Source organism: Phytophthora sojae (genome assembly GCF_000149755.1).
Source record: "Phytophthora sojae unplaced genomic scaffold PHYSOscaffold_3, whole genome shotgun sequence".
NCBI lineage: Eukaryota > Oomycota > Peronosporomycetes > Peronosporales > Peronosporaceae > Phytophthora > Phytophthora sojae.
Window position 1 is genome coordinate 9,461,478 of NW_009258117.1, and position 19,127 is coordinate 9,480,604.

Sequence of the window (19,127 nt, forward strand, 5' to 3'; positions counted from 1 at the left end):
CATATTACAGGTCGATAACAACCAGCAGATATGAATATTAAAGTTGAGAGATTCCTCTACCTACAGAAGAAGACTCGCAGGTGCAACGGTTTGCTCCCACCAGTTCGCAAACTGGGCCCACTGGATCATCTCATAGTCGGCGTGCATTGCGTTTTGACAGCCAGCCCAGCGGTCGCACACGACGTCGATCGAGGTTTCGTCCACTTCTGTGAGCGAGACGCGCAAGCCGCCCTCGGTGACCCATTCGACGTCGTCTTGCGATGCATCAGCCTCTCAATTTAGTCGGTTGGCCTCCGAATCCATGACCGTCATCGTCGCGGTCATTCTGCGTCTTCCATCAGGCAGCAAATACTGAGCTCGCCGGCTGACCAGCAAGTAACGGAGATGCTTGTCTGGTCCAGGAATGTTGTGCACGAATACGCAGGATTCGGCACCAAACTCTTGTAGAACTTGCGTACCGACCTCGTGGCGTTGGTGGATACTCCAACCGACCGGCGTGAGAAGAATGGGACTCAAGTCCTTATCCTTCCGGTGGGAGATCGTGAGAAAGACGTCCAGAGGGCAATGCACGCGCTTGGCGAGGCGGACTTGAGCCACAACGGAATTGTCGACTGACGTAGTCAACGGCGCGCGGTACACCTTCCAGCCGAGAAACGTACCGACCATCGAGACAGAGGACATGCCACTCGCAAGTTTCTTCTCAAAACCCTCCAGCGCAGCGTCATACTCGTCCTTGGTGAACGGATGAAAGTGGAACGACGGCTCCCCACGCTCAAAACGAACACGCCAGCCGGGCTTGAGGTCGTATACCAGCACGTCATTCACGCCCTTGTCAGCGGCGAGATCAGCCTCTTTCAGCACGACCTTCTGGAACTTCAGTTGTTGCTCAATGCCTCACGAAGCGCCAAGTTCTGGTTCCAGAGTGCGTCTCGTTTCACGACCAACTCGTGCACTGCAGTGGCTGCACTATCGACGCTTGCCGTCTCCTCGCCGTCGCGACTGCTGCGTGCTGCCGCAGCCCTCACGTTCTTCGCCAGTGTCTTCATCTCGTGCACCAGTCGACGATGCTCGGCCGCCATTGCGTTGCTTTCGTTCTTCTGCTTCCGACGGAAGGCCACCATGGAGACGCGGTGTCGCTTCTTCCGACGTTCATTCATGTCCTCAAAGGTCCGCTGCAGAGGCAACAAGTCGGTGGCGTCGTTCGCAGCAAACGTGTCGGTGTGATGCCACTCGTTGACGGAATAGGAGCTCGCCATCGTCGACCACTGCGTTTGGTGTGTTCAGTCGCCGTCTTTTACTGGAATGACAGGACTAACAACCAATGTGACGTGAGCCGCTGGCTGATCTTGCGGTCGAGTTTCTAATCGATTACTGGCTTCCAAGAGCTCGGCTTCCTCAGTAAACCTGCAACGCCACGAAAGCCATAAGCAAATGCTTGTATGTACATAAAGCATACGGCGAGCATGCCTGTCCACTCGGACTCCGAGTCCAGGCGATCGAGGAATTTCCATAAATCAGTGATTTTCACTGAGATTTGACAAAATGATTGTGATAGCTTGAAACTACTGACTCAGTGATTTGGTAAATAGTAATACTACAGTAGTATTTATTCGCTTCTTTCGACTACTATATTATTCCGCAGTGTACTCGTTGGGTAAGGCCCCAGTCGATGTGAAGGAAGCAGACACCACGACGAAGGCCGTAGCCTACTTAACTATGCGTCGACATGTTTCCCCCCTTCACAACCGAGCAGCGTTGCCGCGGTAAGAGACTTGAAAGAACAGAGTACCGATGGGATCCGACACATTAAACTAAGAACATGAAGCGAAAACCTTGTGACGCACACAATGTTTGCAGGTGGTTTGCGGAAGTACTTTGTTTTTCTACGTTGTGGAAATCCACCACTTTATAAGCTGCCAATACACTAGTAGTAGTTACTATATCGCAACACAATATAATATCATCCTCAACGAGACTTTTACACGAACTGCGTTAATTTTTTTTGGCAAGATGTCTCTATTTACAGCTACATTTATTCTGGGGTAGGAGTAAAGCTGCTAGTGCAGACTACATCCGATTATTTGAAGCCGATCAAATGAAGACGAGAGCTATGGATAGGCTGGGATAGCTATAGAACTTAGTGTGAGCATCTTCACCGCGGCGGCGCAGTCACTATCACTATCGCAATTCAACGAGATACAAAGTCGCGCGCGTTGCACGAAGAAGCTCTGAAATCTACGACTTACCTGTTACCTACAGTATCTGTGGTATGTAAATGTGCGTTTCCATTACAACGCATCTCCTGCTACATTGACTAAGAGCCTACCAGGATGTGTATGAGCCTTTCGCCCGTCGACCATTATCATCTTGTGCGGACGCAAACTTAACTCGCACAGCACAATCTCGCTCAACTCGAACGCGGTTCATTCCTGAGATTGCAGGATCCGTGGACCCGTGGACGGCTGACCTGTAGCGGAGGTTGACATTCCGCAAGGCTGTCTAAATGTACTATTTCTAGTATTACTATAGGTCTCCATTTGACTTGCAAATTGTATGGACGCGCTAGGACGATACTACTGATGCTGCATCAGTGAATTCAGGCAAACTATCACAATCATTTTGTCAAATCTCAGTGAAAATCATTGATTTATGGAAATTCCTCTCAGGCGATCAGGAGTCCTGAGTCCGACTCAACAGCTGCAGCCGCTTAATAAGAACTCGCGATCGTGACGCAGCACGGACATCTGTACATGTAGTTCTGACAAAGCGTGACTAAACAATAAACCGAAGCGCGGTGTACCGGTACATGTATCTCTGTTTCCAGCCCGGTGCTCAGGAGTTCATGGTATTACACTGCACTGTAGCTATTGATCACTTCACGCATACAAATACATTCGTCTTTAGTTATCTATCCAGCACCCACTACTCTGCACGTTTAGACCTTACTCAGGAGCAGGTTCGATAGCACAGCTAGTTGCTCCCACCAAATTGCGAGCTGTGCCCACTGGATCATCAAATGCTCCACGTGTTGCTTGCTCTCACTACTGGCCCAATGGTCGCAACTCACCTCGATCAAATTCTCTTCAATCTCAGTGACTGGCACGTGAACGCCGCCTTCTGTCGCCCATTCGACGCTCAACTCCAAGGCTTCAGCATAACGGCTACGTCTGTTGGCATCCGAGTCAGTGACGGCCAAACTGAGCGTCAGCTTGCGTCGTCCGTCTTGCGTTTCCCACTGAGCTCTCCGGACTTGAAACAGATAATAAAGGTCCTTATGGGCCCCGGTGATGCTGTGCGCGAACACAGTCGACTCCTCGTCCAACTCCTGGAGCACTTCGGTTCGCACTTTGGGCCGCTGGTGAAGACCGCAACCAAGCGGTGAGGCGATGGTCGGAGTGAGATATTTGTGCTGCATACCTAGCGCTTGTTGGAAAAGGTCCAACGAGCACCGTAGACGCTTGGTAACTCGAGCGCGCACGAGCAACCTTTTGCTATCCAGCGACGAGGCCGTCAGCGGAGCTTTGAGAATCTCCCACCCAAAGACTGAGTCGGCCTTTGTCAGAGACGACATGCCGTTCGCCAGCTCTGCGTCAAAGCGCGTCATTGTAGCGTCAAAGTCATCGCGTGTCAGCGGGTGGAAGTGGAACGAAGTCTCTCCTCCATCAAAGTTCACCCTCCACCCGGACCTGCCGTAGCTTGGTAGCGCCGACTCTTCCAATTCTATGGATGCATCACGTACAATTCCTCGGAACTTCTCGTGGCGCTTGATCTGCTCCTGCAGCGCTGCGTTCTGCTTCTAAAGTGCCTCCTTTTCCACGACCAAGTCCCGCAGAGTAGTCTTCATAGTGCTGTGAGCGACGTCGCCAGAGCTGGTCCGAGCAGCCGCAGCCCGCGAACTAGCCATTTCATCGTGCGCTCTAGACGGCGGTGCTCACTCTGCATCTCCTTGCGCTTGTGCTTCTTGTTGAGGCGGAACTCGATCATTGCGATGCGGTGCTGCTCCTTCCTCTGCTTGTCCAGGTCTTCGAACGTCTTCATGGCCCCGCTCACTATCTCGCTGCAGTGGCCCAAAGGGAACTCGTTCGTGTGGCGCCATTGCGAAACGCACCATGAAGTTGCCATCGTGAAGCGCTGAAGCGTCGAGACTTGTGTAATTGGCCGTCTTTGCCAGAATGACGGGAGCAATAACAAGCCGTGACGTGAGCCATTCCTTTGATGGCGAGTACAGTACGTACAGTTCTTCAGCTCCCTTGCCCATGTTGGGCGCGGTCAGAGCGCCATCACCAGACGACACTGCGCGCTGGCAGGATCCGAGCCCGGTGCCAATCCAGGCACCGGTGCCGATGCCAATCTCGACGCTGAGCTCCTGGAGCAGAAGCCCAGCGAATGACCGAGAGCGGCGCGTGCATTGGAGGCAGCAGAGCAGCACTCAACGACGGCAGTGGACAAGCGGCACGCGACAGCAGCGAGAACTGGGCAAGCGGCACGCAGCAACGACGATGAGTGGCTGCCGGCAAGCAACAGCGGCAGCCATTGGAGGAGCGGTGGCGCAGGAGTTGCTGCCCCATGGAGGCCGCTGGTAGGAACGATGTCTGTCAGGATGAACTCTAACTCTTAATCTCACTTCGCAACTTACCTTACGAGCTCAACTTGCCATAGTCCATCACGTGACACATGGCGATTGCGCCGGTTCGATTTCAAACGAAAGCAAAGCGGGTGATGATAAAGACATTACATTATCGCCGATAATTTATCGGACGGATTCGAATCCTGTAGTGCTTGCCAACCTTTATAGCCATCAATACATGCCCATAGAGCAGCCAGTATAATACTAACAGGAGATTCGATGCGTCCTTAGGCTATCTATAACAGGAAGGGAATTATTAAATCTCCGCAGCATAATACACTCGCAGAAGGAGCAAATGAGCATGATCTGCTTCTTCGCAAGCTTCACAATAGTCTGCATCTGTTCAAGTTTACAGTTCTTCGACGAAGCTGCTGATCCCGACAAGACACTCGTGCTGCATTAGGTACAGAGCCAACTCCAGATCTTACGCGGCTGCTTTGCTGCGGCGAACGAGCCAGGATGCAACAGTACATCACATCGTCAGTACTTCAGGTGAAGACAGCACACGTACATCATGCTGTGTGTACATCAGGCGGCAGCTGTATTCCCAGCAATGAGACGATCTCTCTCGGGCGCCAGGTCAGGCATTGGCATTGCCACCAAAATGGGCAAAGTGACAATTCTACTCACTTTAATCAGACGCAGAGAAACTAGACTTTGCACTTAATCACACCACCGAGCATAGAATCACACGGTGCGTATATACATCCCGGAAGCGGTCAACCAGTCAACCAAGATATGACGACCGCTTTATGGCGATCAGCAGTCCAAAGGAAGCTGTCGTTGCTGTTGTCAGCACTTTCAAAGTGGCAATATGCGGACTTCACATTTTAAAAACACTTGAACTGCTTGAACCTGCAAAATCTTAGAGTTTACGGTCTTTAGCAACGCGTTGCAACGTCCACGGGATGCTATCGCTATCGAGCACTTTGCCGAAGTTGGTATTTTACATATATTCATATCCAACTAGGACGATACACAATTAACTGCTCGTGGAATCTTGACCTTGACATGCTACGTCGAACTGAGCAGTAAGTTGGAGGGCACCGTCAGCTGCTCCCACCACACCGAGAATTGCGTCCACTGGATCATCAAGTACTCGGCATGCAGCTCGGACTGACACGCCGCCCAGTGGTCACACACGATGTCTATCGAGTTTCCATCCACCTCTGTGATAGCCACGTGGATACCGCCCTCGGTAGCCCACTCGACCCTGTCCTGATATCTTCAGCGTCCCGACTACGCCTGTTAGCGTCAGAGTCCGTTATGGCCAGACTGGCTGTCAACTTGCGTCGCCCGTCTTGCAGTTTCCACTGAGCCCGCCGTACTTGAAACAAGTAGCGAAGGTCCTTCTCTGGCCCCGGAATATTGTGAACGAACACGATCGCGTTCGTTCTCTTGTGAAGGCCCCAGCCTACGGGCGTAACGATCATCGGGCTTAGGTCTTTCTGCTTGGTGTACGACATTTTCTGGTGAGCAGCGCAGCCGCTTGGAGACTCGAGTTCGTACCACCAACGACTTTCCATCCGAAGCGGTGACCAGCGGCGCCTTACGCACTTCCCCGCCGAAGAGCGTGCCAACCATCGAGAGAAGCGCCTTCCCAGTCTTCATCTCTGCGTCAAAGTGCTCCATAGTCGCATCAAACTCGCCGCGAGTCAACGGATGGAAGAAGAATGACGGCCCCCCGCCCTCAAAGTCCACTCTCCATCCAGCTCCTTCAGATGAAGACGGCAGCGTCGACTCTTCCTTCTCCATGGGGTCTTCACTCGCCTCACGCACCGTATTCTGGAACTTTTCGCGGCGCTTGATCTCGTCTAGAAGTGCAACATTATGCTTCCGCAGTAACTCTCTCTCAACAATCAGCTCCCGCAGTGCTGCGGACACCCCTCCGTCTCCAGCGCTGCTGCATGCCGCGGCGGCCCGCACACTGTCCACCAGCGTCCTCATCTGCCGCTCGAGGCGGTGGTGCTCGGCCTCCAGCCTCTTCTGCTTATCCTTCTTGTTCTGCCGGAACTCGACCATGACCGCGCGGTGCTTGGCGCGCTTGCGCGCCTTGGGGTCTTCGAGCGCGCGCTTGAGCGCCACGTCGCTCGCCTCCGTGGGCGAGTCATCGCCCCCCAGCAGGTCCAGCAAGTCGATCGTGGACAACGCGGCGCTGTCCGTCATGGGCGAGTGGACGGTAGAAGGCGGGTAAGAGGGTGAGTGAGTGAGGTGAGGTCCTCCTTCGATGACTTAGCTGGTCTGAGCCAACACATGACGTGAGCCGCAAGAGTTCAGACATGAGTGATCGGTAAAGGCGACGATCTCATTGGTTAATCTCCATCGTTAGGTACCGAGTCGCAAATGGCACACCAATCGCACACAATATATGTGTTCACCACGCCATCATCACGTGGTCCACACCATCTCCATTTCAGTCGTGAATCATGGCGGCTCGGCGCAAGGCGGCGCTGGGGCGCAACATCATGCTCTTCGCGAGCGAGGTGCCCGTGATCAGCGCGCTGAACCCGTACCGCAAGATCGAGGACGTCTTCCTGGACGTGTGGCGCCGCACCAACCCGCAGCAGGTCTCGCAGCTGCAGAAGAAACTGTCGTTGCCGCTGCCCAGCCCCGAGGAGAAGATGCAGGCCGTGGTGCAGGACCTGGGGGCGGCTCCAGCCATCGACGAGCTGCTGCAAGAGGCCGCAAAGGCCGAGACCATCCAGCAGGTGGCCCAGGCTCAGGCCAAAGTGGTGCAGTCATTGCCAGTCGCCACGCCGGCCGAGGTGAAGGCCGAAGTGGTGCAGTTCGTCACCTCCAGCATGCACAAGGGCTTCGGGGTGAAGCAGGAGAGCGCAGGCATCGAGCAGTACCAGGAGAAGTCGAAGGTGGAGGTCACGGAGCGGAATCTCGTCTTCTCCAAGAAGAAAGTTGCCTCTGTGGGCGGGTATCAGGTGCTGGTGGGCGGCAAGATTGACGGACGGGCGGACGGGAAGGTCATCGAGGTCAAGAACAGGCTCAAGAGGTTCATCACGCCACTGCCCAAGTATGACATCGCTCAACTGCAGACGTATCTGTACATTTTGGGGGTGCAGGAGGGGGAGCTGGTGGAGCATTTGAGGGGGGACACAGCGCAGACCAAGATGACCAAGGTGCCGTGGGATGAGGGGATGTGGCAGCAGCAGATCGAGCCGTACCTGGTGAGATTTGGTAGCGCGTTGACGTACCTGATGAAGGACAGGACAGCGCAGAGCGACTACTTGCAGTCGGATGGAGGGCAGCAGAGGGAGATCATTAGATATCTGTGGAGTCAGGACGTGCAGCGGACGGACTGAGTTCGGTTTTGAGGGATACGTAGTGATCAGGTATGAAGGTAGGATTCGTATTAGAGCCGTGTGAGTGGTCGTCATGATTTCGCTGCAAACGGCCAAAGCAGACTGTATTATAGGACCTGCGTCACGCCAGCGAAAGCTGGATACGTCTCTAGGTTATCTGTTGTAAGGGTATCGACACAACTGACACGAGAGCGAGCATGCGGGTTCGAGATATTTTTTTCTGTCTACACCAAGGTGTGGCAGTTGCAGCCACCGGTCGCAAAAATGAAAGTATGAACTGCAAAGAAACTGTGCTGCAACCATGTGGCTCTTGGAGGAAATTGTGAGCTTCTTCGGAGTATTCCCCCATCGTTCGAGCCCACCGACTGTACTCGACATCAATTGTGGAGTCGTTCACCTCCGAAAGCTTGATACAGTAGCCACCATCACTGATCCAGCGAACGTCATCGCGAGAGGCCTCATCGACGCTGTGGCGCAACGTCGACTCTGGATCGGCAACAGCAGCAACGATCCACACAGCTCGTTTCCCATTAGACGCAGCTTTAGGCCATCGTAGATCGAAATGGAAGTATCGGGAATGAACTTGGTCCGATACGTATGTCACTAAGATATGGGAATTCAAGTCGAACTGCTGTAAGACTTGTGTCGATGTCGCGTGGTGCTGCGAGTTCGTCCAATTTAGAGGTGTAAACAGCAACGACCACGAATCAAGATCAAAAACCGATGCGAGATGTAAATCTTGCGTGGGCAATCAACGAGCCGTCAGCCGAACTTCGAGTCAAAGGTGCGTGGTGTACGCCCCAACCAAACAGCGACCCCACCGTCCCCACGTCCGAGGACCCCGAGGCCGTTTGAGAGACACACTTCTTGATGACGTCGTCAAATTCCGCTCGTGTGAAGGGGAGGAAGTAGAAGGACGGCTCGTCATTCGGGAAGAACACTTGCCAGCCTTCCTGGTTGCGAGAGGTTTTGCTCGCTTCGTAAATATCTCGAGGTTTCTTCTCGCCACGTAAAAAAGAAACTGGGGGTGCGCGCGGCCCTTTACTATGTAATGTCGTCAAGAGCTTGTGTTGAGTACCCGACACAATTCCTTCTCAGAACCCTTGCTTCGATCGCTAGTCGGCATGCGGAGATGGCCGCTTGGAGGTGGTCCTTGGGGCAACTCGCGCCGGGTTGTGTGCGTCTTCAGGCTGCAAGATGTTGCTGGAGTCGGAAGTGTAGACGGTCTTGCTCTTGATGCAACTGGGTCAGCTGCTGCCGCTTGCTAACTCGATACCGCAGCGAGGTCTGGCGTCGCTGTTCGCGCTTCCATTCGTTCTGCACCTCCTCCGACCAAATCTGCGTGATGGCAGCGGCCCAGCCGCTAACTCGGGTCGAGTCTAAAGCGCTAGGCGAGTTGGGAGCTGCGCCGTCGACTTCCTCGACTGTAGGCCAACCTGCGTTATTTCTTTCTGGTCACGTCCCGCGGGGCGGCTAAGCGGGGCGCCAATCCATACAGCTGCTGACTGTATTACTGTGTGGCTCCGTAAGCATGACAAAGTACGGCACTTGTCAAGTTTGGTTCACCGCCGCAACCTATGAGCACGGAGTTGAACTGCTCGGTGGCTTTCATGCCGACGGACGCCTTCGACGACGCCATAACGCCAAGCAAGAAGAGTCAGAGATAGTGGCACGGCCTCCGCTGTGGCAAACTAAGGGTAAGCACGACGCGTACAATGGTGGCGGTCGGATCCTATGCTATCGACAGAGCACGAAGGCTGAGCTTGTCGCTTTCAGTTTCACACAACGTCTAAAACCTTTTTAGCGGCAACATGAAGTTGGCCATAAATATTCATGAAACGACCTCGTGCGGCTTGTGGCACTGCAGGAATCAATTGCAGCGATGGCCGATGACAAGGAGCTGCGGGAGACCGTTCGGGCCGCTTTCGCCTGCTATGACGAGGACAGCAGCGGCTGGATTGACACAGCCGAGCTTCGATATCTCGTCGCGGATCTAGGCGGCGTTCTCACGGAGCGAGACTTCCGGAAGGCGCTGCGCATTCTGGACCGTGACGACAACGGCGTGATAGACCAGGAGGAGTTCACTGAGTGGTGGGTGGGGCAGTCTGGAGGCAACGAAGCCTCAGGGGAAGTCGAGAAGGCGTTGGCGCGGATAAAAGAGCTCGGCCGGCAACGGTTTAAGGTCGATATCCACACCGCGTGCTGGAATGGCTTTGAAGACGTGGTGGTGGAGGGTGGCTCCGAGCTTCTAAATCAAAAAGATTCGTCCGAATACGGGGTAAGCTCACAGCTTGGTCGGAATCTAGAGTCCAGCCCATTGATTGACCTGCTAATGATGCCATGTTTTGGTTTGGATCATGGTTTAATCAACACGTAGAATTCGAATTCCCCGCTACACTACGCTGCTTACCAAGGACACGTACGAGTTTGTGAAATCCTCGTACGTTTTGAGCTGCCCTCAAGAATCGTGGTAGCCAAAAAAATTGACTGTGTCACCCATGTACACGTAGATAAAGCATGGTGCCAGCATTAATAGTGTAAATGGGTCTGGGTGTACACCGATATTTTTCGCAGCTCAACAAGGGCACGTCGATGTTGTCAAGCTACTACTGCAGGTATTAGGCGTACTACGTCGCTCATATATCCCCCCGCTTATTTTTGGTTGTGACGCTGATACCGTGGTGCACAGAATGCTGCAGAGCTTCGCGTTGCAGAGAGCAAGGTACAAAACGTGCGCTGTGACCGTAGTAAATGTCAAACTACTCATTTTAGTTTCGTTTTTGCGCAGCATGGACTGACACCAGTGGACGTATGCACGACGCCAGCTATAACTGAGCTGTTTAGGAACTTGTCAGGGAAACGTACGCGTTATTTTGTTCTTGGTAGTCATTGATCGAGCTCGGAATAATCCCCTTTGTGTGCAGCGCCGTCGATACCTTCTGCGCCAGTTCTAGAGGCCATATCAGACACCGAGCTGAAGATCCAGTGGTAGGTATCCCCCCGCCCTTCTCGTTACAGTGCCAACAGACGTCTGTATCTGTAGGTCTCCACCACGACCCAATCTGGATGAGGTCGTTCCAGTATCGGGTTACAAGATTAAGATTTCCTCATCCTCCAGCCCCTTAAAAGTCATACTAGCAGTTGCCTTCCCGACGGAGACGTCCATCGGTGGTCTTAGTGCGGATACCGAGTATGTGGCCGCTATTTGTGCCATAAATTTGCATGGCATGAGCGAATTCAGTGCCGACTCCGACCCCGTCAGGACCAGAAAAGGCAAGTTATACACTGGGTACATCGGATTTCATATCGCGCCGCTATCTGACTGTTTTTGCTGTCCATTCCAAACACAGTTAAACCCTCCGCACCAGCGCTATGCGTCACTGATGCTGGACCATCAGAGCTAACCTTGATGTGGGCCTTAGCAGACAATGATCGCCAACCTGGCGTAACCTGTGTGATTTATCTGTCCTCTCCCGAACCCGACGGAACGTGCAGGTGGGAGACAGTGTTCAAGACTGATGACTACACGATCCAGTGCGTAGCTTGGGACTCTTGATTTCCAGCTTGGGTGATTCATCCCTAACCTGCAAAATTGTGGTATGATAGCACAACGACCTTGGAAAAGCTGCTTCCCGACCACCGATACAAGCTTCGTGCTGGCGTAATTAACGACGATGGTCAGCAAGCCCTTTCAGACGCCATAGCAGCTCGAACTGCAGGCAAAGCAGCAGCTAAGCGCAGCGCGTCCGGTAAGCTAGTCAGCGCAGTCAACGCTATGAGGGCCTTCGGTGCGTACTCTCTTATGCATGTGTATATTCCCTAAATCTGGGTGCATCATAGCAATGTTGTTAATGCAGCATCAAGCAAAACCGAAACGAAGGAATCGAACAGAGGCTACACTGGGTTGTCGAGAGGAATAACAGCAGAGAATGCGCCTTGTGACTCCAACATGCAATGCAAGTAAAGTCTTCATTATCAAGCACAGTTATCTATTACGCTACCTTTCGTTTGATTTTTTTCACTACTAAGTCTCTGTGGTTAAGCACCTGGAGCGTGTGCTGCCATCTTGTAAGTGCCATCAACCTTAAGAGGACATTTCGCTTGTAAAGTACTGATACTGGCAGTACCATCTCCTCGTTCGCTCGACCAACCCCCAATCTGGTCACCGCAAGCTCTGCGAGCTCGTTTGTCCATGTCACGGCGCAATGATGACTTGGCTCGCAAACGAAAAGAATTCGGGCACGAAGTATTATATTTCGCATGGAGCTGACAACGTGATTCGCTGGGGGAGGGGATACGAGTGTAAAGTTGGCTGTTGAGAATGGGCATTCCGGCGTTGCGATGTGGTTGCAGTAGACAGCACGATCGAACTAAAGGGCCCTTTCGTGTCGGCACGTTCAGCTTGGCCAACCCGTACAAACTTTGCCAAGGATTTCTTATGAGAGAAGGCATCCAGCGAACCAGCGACCTCGGGTTCGTGACACTTGGTGGTGCTTGAATCTCGTGTCCCCCTCCATATCAGCGTCGGGAGTTGGATAGAGAATGATGGACGGTGGTATACTGGCTCGAACAGAAATCCATCCCATTAATGACGATATGGTCGACGGAGGAGAGGGCTAATAATGACTGATTTCTTACTGATTGCAGCGGAGGAATTGAACATTGTGGCGATGCAGTATCTCCATAGCCATGGGAGAGACAGCAATTATGGAGCTGCTCTGCTCTGCTCGGCGCAGCCCGCAAAACTCTGTGGACTGGCTGCCTATTCATTTCCCACGTATGTATAATAGATGGAAGATTCCTATTGACCTCATGGTTGCGCCAAAAAGAAACAAAAAAAACGAACCAGTTTAACATACCAGAAGAAGTTTGCTCGTGCAAGTAACTCAATAACCTTTTCCAATATAAAAAAACATACCAGGAGAACATTTCTACAATGGCCAAATTCAAGCTCTCCATACTGATGCAATGTACTTCTATACGAAGTATTATTCTGGGATAGCAGCAACCCAGGTTAATTCGGCGTCCGCGGTAGCTGGCTCCGGTAAACTGAAGCCGGTAGCCGAAGCCTGCCAACTGAAATAAACTGAATATCTGCGTTGATGCTATGGGATGACCCGTTCTCCATCCATCTCGAATCTTGCAACCGGAACAACTATAATTGTCGTACATGTATCTATTTAAATGTGTAGTGTGAGTTGGTGTGTGTAGCGCGCATGGCAGTGAGGGTACCCCCGCTGCGGAGGCGCCCTGCGTCATGGTACTTCGGCCCCGTACGTGACTGATAGTTTTAGTGCTGCTGTTTAGGCTGCCCCGGTAGTTATCATATAGACGCGTTACCGGGCAGATGCTGCGGCTGCGAAGCAGGCGCAGTAGATGCCCGTAGTTAGAATTAACTAATCGTGTTTCTTGACTCGAATTCTGTGCTAGATCAAAATTTGTGCTGTAAGACTGCTATCATGGATCGAGCGTAAAATCAACTGATAGTGACAATATATAACAAGGAGACCCGAATACGGGTCGTTGTGCCCAAGTTTTTATGAATTAAAAAACGTACTTGCATGTACAACCTCTTTGTCGTGTCTATAGTGATGATCGATGATATGGAGCTGGTGCAGCCAGACAACTAGTACGAGGGATTGTCCATCAAACAAAACTCCGTAATCGACGCGTCGTTCTTTCCACTGCAATGCGACAAAACGTTTGATTGTTTAGCTTGTCCTACGGACGTACTAATTCAAACGGTTTCGAGGACACGCCAACTACTTAACTTCTTATTTTTTTAAATGCACCGCCTCGTCGAATAAGACACAAATGCACTATACCGCAGTCCAGAGTTTGCCTCATCCAATGATTCTTAGCTATCCCAGCCTGCCCAAAGCTCTCGTTCAGCGGTTAGTGGTCATTTAGAGGTGTTGATATAGCTGGACGCTGTTTTGACCAGAAGTGCACTAAAGAAGCGATGGGTGGGGTTTCAAATGGTCGTTTAGAGGTGGTTTCATGGCTTCACACCAATCGCAGAGAGGGGTGCACTGTCAAAGCATAATGGACGGGAGTGCTGGTAATGGACATCTTGAAGTGATTCAATGGCTCAAGCCAACAGAAGTGAAGTCTGTACATGTACAACGGAAGCCATGGATTCCGCCGGAAAGCACGGTCACATGAAGGCGATCAAGTGGCTACACGTACACCGCTCCGGGGACATCCAAGGCCATCGATAATGCTGTCCACGAATGCTTCGTGAATTGCTGCTAAGGCAAGTTGCCACTTTAGTAGAGAGTGAGCAGTTTAGTAGAGTGTCACGTCGACCTATGAACAGACAGTACTTCGCGTATAGCTTCCATGATTGGTTGATAATATAATTATTCAAGGTGCAAGTGAGCAAACAGCTGGTATTTCAATACAAACTCCCTGATAAAATCTCTACTAAACTGGCACAACCTCGAATTCGAGATGGCTTTGTAGCTTGCGTTAAATGTGCTGAATATTGCATGGATTTAGTTATCTGGTATCGTCTCTGATTGCTGAAATCTTGAGCTACAATTTCATACCTCACTCAGTACCTTGCGGTCAATATTACAAGCAGGGGCGGTTGGCTAAAAGTTGCCATCGAAAATTCTACTAAAGTGGCAACTTGCCTTAATAGATTCGTCTGTACGCCACTGACTGGTTACATGAGCTTATTCCCCAGCACACGCCGAGTAAAGAAGACTTTCGGTATGGATACCGGGATTTTAGGGAGCTTATCTTTCTGTTTGCCCAGTGTCTCAACAGGTTTACTGAAGACGTTATCCTGAGCTGTTTAAACTATGATATCTACGACGACGAGTTCATGTACACGTCGCCCTCTCACGTCGAAGCGCGGCTTGACGTATTGGAAGGCAATATCGGTAAGCAATATTGAGCTGCCGCGAACAGTAAGGCAGCTTGCGGAGTGAGTTTAATCGACCAATTCATGCAGTAAACGTTGCAAAGCACAGAACTGAGTTCGTACGAGCAGTTTGTGATAGCATACAGCAATCCGAATTATCACGGACCTGCGCGCAGGTCAGGCTCCGCTCAATGCCTGTGCACCGTAAGTGCTCACACAGGCAAAAGCCACATAACCAAAAGATGCGTTACCAAAAAATCTTCTAAGAAGGCGACCAGGGTTTTAGGCTTGGTACGGTAGAACACGACAGCAAATGTGTATATTTACGTAGTAAACTCACATATAGTGTTGCGGCGGACTCGAAAGCTACTGCGGTTTGTCCCTGAGCCATACAAAATTGAGAGTCCAGCACTTACATATAGTCACCCGCAAACTAAGTTTGATCAAAGCATGGCAGGCTTTGACAATTCTATAAAGCAGTATTCTTCTGTTTAAAAGCGCTTCCCCGGTTCGATCACGTACCGGAGTTGTGGCAAACACTCATGCAAGTATAACTGAGGTCATGCAAGTATAACTCTCATCGTACATAGCCTTTACTTTTCAGCTAGAGTTTCATGCCAATAAGTTATTCATTACGGTCAGAGAAAGGAACTCAGTGTCTTAATTCAACTCTTCCGTCGATTGTGAAGACAGCTAATGCCCAATTCGAGGTTCTTTTGTTCTCTTTAGTTAACAGTCGCAAAAAGTCTGTCTTAGCGGATGATGCTCAGTTTTGCAAAAGTTCTACTTTAAACCAAGTCCAGGTATATTTTCTATAGATTTGTGTATTATCTGAAATAGTGGATGTAGGGCACACTACAAGAGTCTATACGAATAAATATCTGTCTCGGAACAAATCACAGCTCCGCCTCATGCCGTAGGCTAGTAAGGATTGTGAAAACACATCCAGCCTCCTAAACATATATAATTTGAAAGAATTTGTCCATCAGTTGTGTGACCATTTACTTCTTCTGGAGGTCGACAGCATGCGCGACGCTATCAAACCCCAGGTTTATCATGATAACGAATTCAACACAAACGACTAGAATATGCCGACTGGGCTCCAGGCTTGAATAATTTCGAGTGACCGCACTAACATTTAGCGAACTATTGTATTATATATGCGTATCACTAAGTTCAGCCGGAGATTTTGCGAAATAGTTCATATTTATTCCGTTTTTCTGGCATGTGCTGATGCACGTCAAACTGAGAGATTTCGAGTCCAAGCGACTCACTTGATACTGCTAGAATGCCAGCGTTACCATTCCTTCTACTTGCAGTACGAAGTTGGGCAACTTCAAAAGTTAAAATGAGTGCATTGTCGGAGAGCGGCGGTGGTATCTGCTGCATAATGTACTAAACTGTTTCCTACTACTACTACTACTAGTAGTAGTAGTAAGAGAAGACAGCACAAATATTGTTTTGGGCCTTGCCGATGTATCCACCACCACGATACTTAGCGTCGAGCCGAACGTGCCGTTCCGTGCGACGCAGCCGATCTTGCGCCGTCAACTGCGTGTACGTACATGTACAGTAACTTATTCATATTCACTCGAAGTGTGGCAAGATCGTTCGTGTTAACGGAAACGGTCATCGCATGTGGACACCCACGTTTTACAGGTAAAATGTATTAACCCTTATACGGTACACTGTACAGTTCAACGACGTTACGCACCGAAACCCAGCTTCACCTAGAGAGATTGACGCGAGGCCAGCCGCTAGTTCTGTATCTGCGCGAAGCACGTTGCGAGAAGCTGGTCATCACAAAAGAAACACTCCAGCCTCTCGCTGGCTCTGCTGCTGCTGTTGGAAGCCTTCTACAGTATCGCTGGCGACGGTAAGCGCTTTGTGGTGGGCAGTGCCACGTACTTTGCTTACTTTTGAGAACTGGTGAGCCTTCTCTGGCTGGTTTACTTTGCTCTGGGAGGCGAGTCGGCACCAAGCGGCTCAAATCGAATGCACGAGGACTGCCACTGGCAGCGCCACGGCGGCACTGCAACTTGCACTTGGTTGCGTTGACCAGAAGAAACCACACCGTTGGCCTGTGGCAGCAGTAGGTGGGACCAGCGATGGCCTGCCGATGTCCACTCGCGCGCACGTCATGCAGAGTCTGCAGACGCGCCGATCTTCGCCCGAGTCAGCTGGTTGACAGCAGTGGACCTGCTGGGACCGAAGAGTGTGCAGTCGGTGGCGAGTACCGCCAAAGATACGCCCACCTTCAACCGAAAATCTTAACCAGTCGGTGCGTGCAGCACTGCAAGTTGAGCGAGTCGCTGCGCTGTGCCAAGGCTGTGCTGAGGCAAAGGCAGCAGCGAGGCAATAGCGAGCATGCACACTAAGACCAACGTCGCCACGGCCCGCGCCTGTCAAACGGGCGCGAATAAACACGCGGTGTGGCGCTCGTTAACCCGGCAGATGCGGCGGCGCTCACGTCGTCGCGCGATCATGTAGCAGCGCTGCTTGGCGCGCAGTGGCTGGCGTGGGTGCGTTATAAGGTTGCTGGCAATGTGCACTGCTTTATTGCTGCTGCAAACTTAGCAATGCTACAGTAAATTGCTATCTAAAAGTTTTTTTTAATCAAAAACGCACCCCATTTGCCTTTGCCCTCAGCACTCTAGGCAAGACGGTCTCGCTGGATCCGTCTGACAGCACGTGCTTCCCGGCCACGGGTAACGTCCGTAGTATTCTCAGATCGACGGCAGCTCGCCGCGAGATCGGCAGCTCGATCCCCAAAGTCGAGGGTCCCGAGCTCGAGGACCGCAATTGGCGGTCCTTGAAGCTGCAGCTTTCTTTATTGCTTGGCATCATAAGCCACAGGCCGCCGTTTACGCTCCTGGCGTCCTCGAGGCGAGCTTTCGCAGATCTGCCGTGGGTCTGCCAGAGTCTGGCCCGGTCTGGGGCTTGCTCGCTCGTTTTCGACTGGCTAGGTGCACTTGAATTGTCGTACTGTGCACACATGGAGAGCCGACCGGCCTGGATTCTTCGCCACAGCGCGTGCAAGACCGGCGGCGAGTCTCCTGCTCGTCCGATTATCGCCGGCGACGAGCTCAATACTGTACATGTACGGCGGCTCCAGGTTGGAGTCCAGCCCTCGACTAGGGCCCCTATGCCTGACCCTCGAGTCAGCCGCACTCAGCTGGTCGACATCCTGGCGATGGCTGCTGCCACATGCGTCGGCATCGACACGCGCCGCGTCGGTCTCCCACTGTGTGTGGTCCACACTCTGCTTGATCTGCTGCCACATAACGCAAATGGCGCGAGGATGAGCTTTCAGCACCGTTGGGCGCGAGCAACGTCATTTGCTGGGGGGATTCCTGGCGGGGATAGTTTACATGCTGTTGCTTGTTGCCTGTAACTGGGCGGAGAAATCAGCGTGCGCGCGCAGAAGGATAGTTCGTCGCGTAGATGGCTGCAGTCAAATACGGTGGTGTGGGGATATCGACTTGCAATCGACTGAGTACTACCGCATGCCGCACACACATGGGCGTCGCCTACAAGACTAGCAATAAACGCGCTCACTCGTGCGAGGAAAGGCAGGTACGGACTGCCGGAGCAGGAGCAGTGTCGGAGGCTCCGAGCACCTGCTGGAAACCTGCACATGCGCTGCGGCGGTGGCGCCACCGACTGGACGGAGGCACCACCGAACGGCGGCGCGTGGCCTCTGCAACCAGCTGGCGGTAGATGCCGCAACTGTGGGCGCCGCGGCTCTGCACCGCCTGTACTGACTCGACGCTCTACGCTCGGCAACGCAGGCCGGGCGCAATCGCTGCAGCAGGCGGGCAGGGAGGAAGGAAGGCACCACTCCCGTATTCACCTCTCACGCACAGCAGAGCAGAGCAGCGCCTGGGCCCCGCCGCCGCGTAGATAAACAACAGCGAGCGAGCGCCTCGGAGCGCGGAAGCGCCAGAGAAAGAAGCCCCGGAGATCCACAGGCGAGACAGGGACTGGAGACAAAGCGACAACAGAATGGAGACCGTCGAGCAGAGCATGGAGCAGGCGGCGCTCAGGGAGAAGAAGTGCGTGCGCTGGGGCACCGTGAGCGTGCTGGAGTTCCGCGTGGGCTACAACGCCAGCACGGTGCCGGAGAGCGGGGGCCCGCCCGTGGGCCTGGTGGGGCGCCCCACCCGCCACTCGTACTCGATGCTGCCGGCCGAGGAAGACGACGCCGAGGCCAGCGACAGCGAGTGCGAGAGCGTGGACTCGGACGCGGAGATGCTGCTGGCGGAGACGGCGCCGCTGCTGACCACGGGCCGCAGTCGACGGCGCCGCAACGAGC

General features: G+C 52.5%; 6 protein-coding genes across 6 annotated transcripts in view; 3 read left to right on the forward strand and 3 right to left on the reverse strand.

Annotated features, from left to right (window-relative positions):
• Positions 1-60: 60 nt before the first annotated feature.
• PHYSODRAFT_330184 (hypothetical protein) lies at positions 61-1,256 on the reverse strand (the record flags this gene model as incomplete). The annotated part of the gene is made up of 3 exons (XM_009526791.1): positions 61-231; positions 307-873; positions 942-1,256. The coding sequence occupies 3 exons, from the start codon at positions 1,254-1,256 to the stop codon at positions 61-63; spliced, it is 1,053 nt and encodes a 350-aa protein (XP_009525086.1).
• Positions 1,257-2,935: 1,679 nt separating this feature from the next.
• PHYSODRAFT_251804 (hypothetical protein) lies at positions 2,936-4,258 on the reverse strand (the record flags this gene model as incomplete). Its single annotated transcript, XM_009526792.1, has 3 exons — positions 2,936-3,783; positions 3,936-4,057; positions 4,236-4,258. 3 exons carry the CDS (start codon positions 4,256-4,258, stop codon positions 2,936-2,938), a joined length of 993 nt encoding a protein of 330 aa, XP_009525087.1.
• Positions 4,259-5,564: 1,306 nt separating this feature from the next.
• On the reverse strand, positions 5,565-6,272 carry PHYSODRAFT_354456 (hypothetical protein). Its single transcript, XM_009526793.1, has one exon. It carries the CDS (start codon positions 6,257-6,259, stop codon positions 5,882-5,884), a length of 378 nt encoding a protein of 125 aa, XP_009525088.1. The 5' UTR covers positions 6,260-6,272; the 3' UTR covers positions 5,565-5,881.
• Positions 6,273-7,053: 781 nt separating this feature from the next.
• Positions 7,054-10,834, forward strand: PHYSODRAFT_488301 (hypothetical protein; the record flags this gene model as incomplete). The annotated part of the gene is made up of 4 exons (XM_009526794.1): positions 7,054-7,816; positions 9,939-10,036; positions 10,452-10,556; positions 10,631-10,834. 4 exons carry the CDS (start codon positions 7,054-7,056, stop codon positions 10,832-10,834), a joined length of 1,170 nt encoding a protein of 389 aa, XP_009525089.1.
• Positions 10,835-16,160: 5,326 nt separating this feature from the next.
• PHYSODRAFT_299706 (hypothetical protein) lies at positions 16,161-18,206 on the forward strand (the record flags this gene model as incomplete). Its single annotated transcript, XM_009526795.1, has 7 exons — positions 16,161-16,188; positions 16,242-16,369; positions 16,410-16,471; positions 16,509-16,688; positions 16,959-17,093; positions 17,267-17,334; positions 17,401-18,206. The coding sequence occupies 7 exons, from the start codon at positions 16,161-16,163 to the stop codon at positions 18,204-18,206; spliced, it is 1,407 nt and encodes a 468-aa protein (XP_009525090.1).
• A 459-nt stretch (positions 18,207-18,665) lies between these two features.
• PHYSODRAFT_360249 (hypothetical protein) overlaps positions 18,666-19,127 on the forward strand; it is a gene marked incomplete at its 3' end in the record, with an annotated part of 1,132 nt that continues 670 nt past the window's right edge. Inside the window, exon 1 of the mRNA XM_009526796.1 lies at positions 18,666-19,106. Within this exon, the coding sequence (XP_009525091.1) occupies positions 18,818-19,106 (289 nt within the window). The 5' untranslated portion in view covers positions 18,666-18,817. The remainder of the gene's footprint in view (positions 19,107-19,127) is intronic.

Bases quoted from the DNA above. Each gene is read 5' to 3' on its own strand.
- PHYSODRAFT_354456 (XM_009526793.1), bottom strand. From the start codon at position 6,259: ATGGAGCACTTTGACGCAGAGATGAAGACTGGGAAGGCGCTTCTCTCG.